Source organism: Buceros rhinoceros, unplaced genomic scaffold (assembly GCF_000710305.1).
Source record: "Buceros rhinoceros silvestris isolate BGI_N320 unplaced genomic scaffold, ASM71030v1 scaffold19760, whole genome shotgun sequence".
Taxonomy (NCBI): Eukaryota; Metazoa; Chordata; class Aves; order Bucerotiformes; family Bucerotidae; genus Buceros; species Buceros rhinoceros.
The window spans coordinates 3,523-9,054 of NW_010391527.1; the positions used below are offsets into that span (position 1 = coordinate 3,523).

Below are 5,532 nucleotides of genomic sequence, written 5' to 3' on the forward strand. Positions count from 1 at the left end.
GTGTCATTCTATTTGCCAGAAGATGGCATAATAAATCACAACGGTATTTATCAATGGCTGAAAATTTCATAAAAAGACCCAGGTATCTCTTTTTAGGACTCAGGGCATCCACTTGGCAAAATGGGATGCAGAGTAGTGACTAAATTAAACGAAAACTAGATTATTAAAAAAGATTCTATGCAGGAGGAGACAAAAATCCCGAATAAGTGCCAACAATGTACACAATGAAGTAGAGATTGCTATTTATTGATGATGTGAGTTTTTTTGCATTTACAAATGCACAAAAATGTCATTTAAAGTATAACTGAAGGAAATAAATCTGATGTGAGTCTAAACATAAGACTTACTAGCTGCAGTGATGGTGAACACCACCCCGGGAAGGGCAGCCAGCCAGCTTATGCCATCTATAAACGTACTACAGACAAATATTTTGCCAATGTCAACTGTTCTACTAAACTCTTCCCTCATTATGCTGACAATTGCCTTGCATTACGTTTACCATAAAATAACTCTCATTGGCATCCAAGCTTTATAAAAACACCTTCATTTTGCTCAAAAAGGGCAGTCAATAGATACAGAGAAGCCAAACTGAACAGCCTCAACAAAATAAAATTAACATCAGCAGCAAATCCTCTTGCTGAAGACTTCAGATATAGTGCACGTGTACCAAAGTTCTACAGTTGTTAAAAAGGTGCACACACACACTTATTTTTGTCCCTTGCCTTGACAATCTGGTTAAGTAAGTCAGTTATGGATTTTAATAGCTTTTTCAAGGTAAGTGTAGCGACTTCTCTTTGGGGCTTTATTGAAATGGTCAAGCCCTAGCCATGGCCTTGGATGAGACATGTTGCCTGGAAAAGAAAAGAGAGAAAAAAATAAATGAAGTTCTAAGACTAAACTGGAAATTTTCCTTTACACAACCAGCTCCTGCGTGCCCTGCTCACAGTTTGGTACGGACCAGGACTGTGGAACAGTCCTGCAGTCAGTCCACAGCCAACTGGACGGCTTTCCTGACCGCTACTCGCCTTCCAACAATGCTTTTCCCAGCTCTTTCTGGATCGGGTAGATGGTTTTCTTCCACTTCAGGCACTTACAGGAGTTTACAGCAGTGAAGTGTGGGCTACAGCAAGAAATCTACGGTTATAATTTTTGGCCACCGGCACATGAAAGTAGCGGCCTTCACCGAAGTGCTGAGCCTGTTTGAAACAGGAAGGTACCTCTCATCTGAGTACAACAACCCACAGCATTTGCATGTTGTAAGTTTTCTCAGCTGTATTAAATTATTTTTATCACCTGGTTTAAGTGGGAATATTTGTTAAATTCATGAAAAGTGCAAGCAATTGGTTACTTAAGAAATCACACAACTGACCTCCTCTTTATTTTCTGAGGAAAAAAATTCAGTCGTATTTACATTGTAAAGAAAACATACAGATTCTTTTGCTTGTTCAACCCAATATGGTTTTATCCACCGCTAGTTTTCATTAAAAACTGCAGTCCACATACTTCTTGCAAGTGGGAGAACTTACCTTTTAACATGTCCTCAATGCAGAGCATCAAATGTTCTTTGAAGTGAAATGGTAAGGACAGATACTAAATAGCCCCCCAGCAAGAAAAGCACACTCCTACATCCAAAGCTATCAACTGCAATCACTACAGCAGAAAACACTTGACCTTTCTGGTTGCCTGCATCTGCATTTTTGGGTATTTTTACTTCAAAATTATTTGTCTTTTTGTTTGACATAATGGTCAACATCAAGCATAAACAAGAACTGGCTGCAATCACCTCAACGTCTTCTAAAGAAAGGAGCTGGCGCCAGCACCATCACTGCTAGAAGGTCTCTTTGTAAAAGCAGGGGGACACTACTGACGTCCGCTACATCAATCAAACTGGAGAATGCCAAAGCTTTGGTTCCATCAGTCCAGCACGTGTTAAAATTTGTGTTTGTAGAGACACGCAAGCCCCACACCATGAAATAGGACTTAAGTAAGAAGGCATTAAGAGTCATATTATCACCCCAAAGGAGAATTTCAGCAGGGCAAGGGGGGAAGAATTCTACCAAAATGTATTATAGCCAAGGGGCAAGTTCAGATGGAACCTCTTTAATTTCACACTCCTTACAGCTCCTACAGACAGTAGGAGTGTCTGCTGTGTTCCTAGCTGTGACCTAGTTACCCGGTTAGCCTTTCGCACTGTTTTGGCAATACCGGCTCTGCTTTGCTCAGAAAGTATGACAGTCCATCTTCGTCTCAGTCTACTGCATTCCCCTTCCTGCCCTCAGAAAGATGACTCACAGCACAAAAATCAGGACTCTGCCTGCTCTGAGCCCACGAGAGAGTTTATCTGTCCGTGGTGAAATATCCATCTCTTGAGTTCGTCATCCAGAGACCCCTCACAGCTAGTGCAGAGAGAGAGGTGCCTGCAGTGGCACGTTTCTCTGCTCACGGAGGAGTGGTGCAGATGCAGGCATTCGAAGGTTTGGCAAGTCATAAGCCTGGCTGCGTACTGTATCACGAGAGGACTTTTTGCTAGGTTCCTGCTAAGTACTCAGTCACAGTATAGGTCTAACTCTGCAGGTTTTGAAATAAATGGACAGTTACAGGATTTCTTTACAACTGCTATATAAATTCAGCTTGGAAAACAAAAAAAACCAAAAAAAAAAAATCAGAGGAAGTTTGGCCCTAGCACAACCTGCCAACAAAAATGAGAGCTCATAATTGTCAGAGAAATAGAAGTGCAGAGGGCAAGTTGTCCTCAATCTTGTTTCTACCAGAGAAGCAGCTAATGAAAAGGAACACTCAGCTAAAAAAGAAACCTGATGAGTTCAAGGCTTTCAACAGAGACCTGACTGCAGATTCAGAGGTGCCATTTCCAAGTGGAACTCTCAAAAGATGACTGTGGTGGAACTTGTGAAGGATTAAGCTGGTTTCTATGTTAAAATTCTTCAGAGAACAGAACTTTAAGTATCAGTCAAGTAAACAAGATGGTGGACATTCCACAGACAAATTCATAACTGAGCTGCACTTACAAGTCAGTGAATGATCTCCTAATAAAATAAAATCTAAACAGCATCCTATTCACATATGTAATATTCTTCTTAGAGTCTTCAGATTCATTGAAGATCGAGAACAAACAAGAAGTATCTCCAATGAACGTGTGATTTCAAACACCTCTTTGCAGCACACTTAAAGTAAGACTCTTAGGAGAATGAACCTTTTAGGAACAACCTGCGCACATACTCCAATAATAATGTGAGAATCAAACGTACAAAGGAGCAGATGGACAATACCGATAAGGTGCAACTGGTGTTACGACTCTCTTCTGTAAAGGATGTTATACTGATATTTGACCCATTTGGTCACTCAAATGCCAACATTTAACTTATGAGGAAACAGACAATTTAGTTACTTATATGCCTATACAATACATCTTCTCAGACTACCATGTCCTCTTAACACTGTTAAGTGTGCACAGAAGTGTATATAAATACTTGCTTAGTTACTACATACAATGTATTTCATATACAAAGAACAAACTCTTTCTGTATTCCAAGTTAAGTATAATCACATTATAATAACTGAAAGAGCAACTTCAGCAGGTCAAAAGAATACTCAAGGTTGTGTAACAACTCACCAGGTTGGGGCTCAAAATCTTTCAAGTTCACTTCATACTCATCTTCATTGAGATATTGGTGTCGGCCCATCATTACAATAGCAAATTTAAACTACAAAAGAGAAAAAAACCCAACAACTGGTAAGATACTGCATTAAAATAAAGCCTTCCAGTTTAATTTCATAGTCTAACCCACAGCTGGTGGTAAGTAGTACTCTTCAGGGGTTAATACAGGCCAATCCTGTTTAAAATCCTTGTCAATGGATAATGGATAAAATGCACGCTCAGGAAATCGTGCACCTGCATCTGGAGTACTGTGTCCAGGTTTTCCCCTCCAGGGAAAAAAGAGATGGCAACAAACTGCAGCCAGACCAGCAACGGTCCAGTAAGACAGTGCGGGGGCTCACCCGGACACCTAGTCTTCCACCGGCTGAAGGCGTTACACAGCGAGCAGACTCTTCTCGAAGAGCTGCGCAGCAAGCAGCACCCATCACAAGTTGCAAACTGAAAAATTCTGATTACGTGTAACAAAACCCTTTAATACACAGTGTCCAGAATGTGGTAGAACTCCCATCCTTGAGAGGTTTCACATTGCAACTAGGGAAGACCCTGAGCAACCTGACAACTTTAAGCTAGTTCTGCCCCGAGCAGGAACCTGAAGTGGGTGGCTCTAGACGTCCTGCACCATCTAAACTTTCCTAGGTTACTTTAATGTTTTGCTGAGTATATCTTTCAATGCAGGACACAAATACTACTCCCACACATTCTACCTAATTATTCTCAGAAAAAGCATTATTTCAGTCCAGAACTGTTGATCAAAATCTACACTTATCCCAATCTGTGTTGTTCCAACATCTTAAAATAAACTCATTTAGGGTCTACAGTCAGCGATTAAAAACTCTCCCAACTTGCCATTACCTTTTCAAATTCTTTTTCCTGTATGTCCAGCATTGTCTGGATCCGTTTCATAACCTCTCTGAAGTGTTCACCCTAATAATTACAACAAGGTTTTTAATATTAAAAAAACTAGGAAAAAAATAAATGCTGTTAGTATTTCCTGCTTCAAGCTTCACTGTAATACATTGCCTTAACTCTCAGTTACTACAGAATCACACAAGTGTCAACGTCATCTGCTACGTGGAATAACAATGTACAACTTGCTATAAATTCAACAACTTTAAGTTTTGATGATTCATTACAATGCAGAATGGACCAGGTACCGCTAGTGATATGTGCAAGTCAGGTTAAGTTAAGAAACAAAGTTAGAAAATCAGCAGTAAAATAGGAATTTGGAAGAAAAAACGTATATAACCTTTCTAGGCACATTATTTTTAAAACCTCCCCACCAGCGATGGTCCCTGTCAATCAGTTAACTTTTTGTAGTACGTTTGTGCATGCTGTATATCTAAACTGCCCCAAAAAGAAACGTACACTATCAACTTAAAAATCAACAATATTCATGAGCTGCCACAGACAGGGAAATGCAGTGCAAACAGTTTCCACCAGAAATGACCACACAGGTGTTACTTTACAGTGATCAAAAATATGGAAATACAGTAACGTTCTACAGGATGCAGAGATGTGGATGTATTTCTCATTCCAAAACTTTTAGAAAAGTAGGTAATTTTTATACGAACTAATGTACATGAACAAGTTTAGAAGCAAATTGCTAACTGCCCCCGGAAATACACTTTGATGTTAAAAGAATCAGTGGGACATTCAGCTGAAGCAGCACCACATAAAAACTTAGGCATTTAAATTAAGCTCTCAAAAGTATCTTTTACTCTTGTCTTAACTGCCAGCTGTAGAAGATAAAGCACATCAAATTACAGAAGTTATGAAACGCACAGTCATCGTAGAAAACGCTGGAGAAAGCCAACTCCCCTTTGAGAATCCCGTGCCTCGGTAAGAAGCGAGGGCGC

General features: G+C 40.0%; 1 protein-coding gene across 1 annotated transcript in view; it reads right to left on the minus strand.

Annotated features, from left to right (window-relative positions):
- Nucleotides 1-227: 227 nt before the first annotated feature.
- USP7 (ubiquitin specific peptidase 7 (herpes virus-associated)) overlaps nucleotides 228-5,532 on the minus strand; it is a gene marked incomplete at its 5' end in the record, with an annotated part of 18,161 nt that continues 12,856 nt past the window's right edge. The window contains 3 exons of the mRNA XM_010142194.1: nucleotides 228-851; nucleotides 3,632-3,722; nucleotides 4,529-4,600. Of these exons, the coding sequence (XP_010140496.1) occupies nucleotides 745-851; nucleotides 3,632-3,722; nucleotides 4,529-4,600 (270 nt within the window). The remainder of the gene's footprint in view (nucleotides 852-3,631; nucleotides 3,723-4,528; nucleotides 4,601-5,532) is intronic.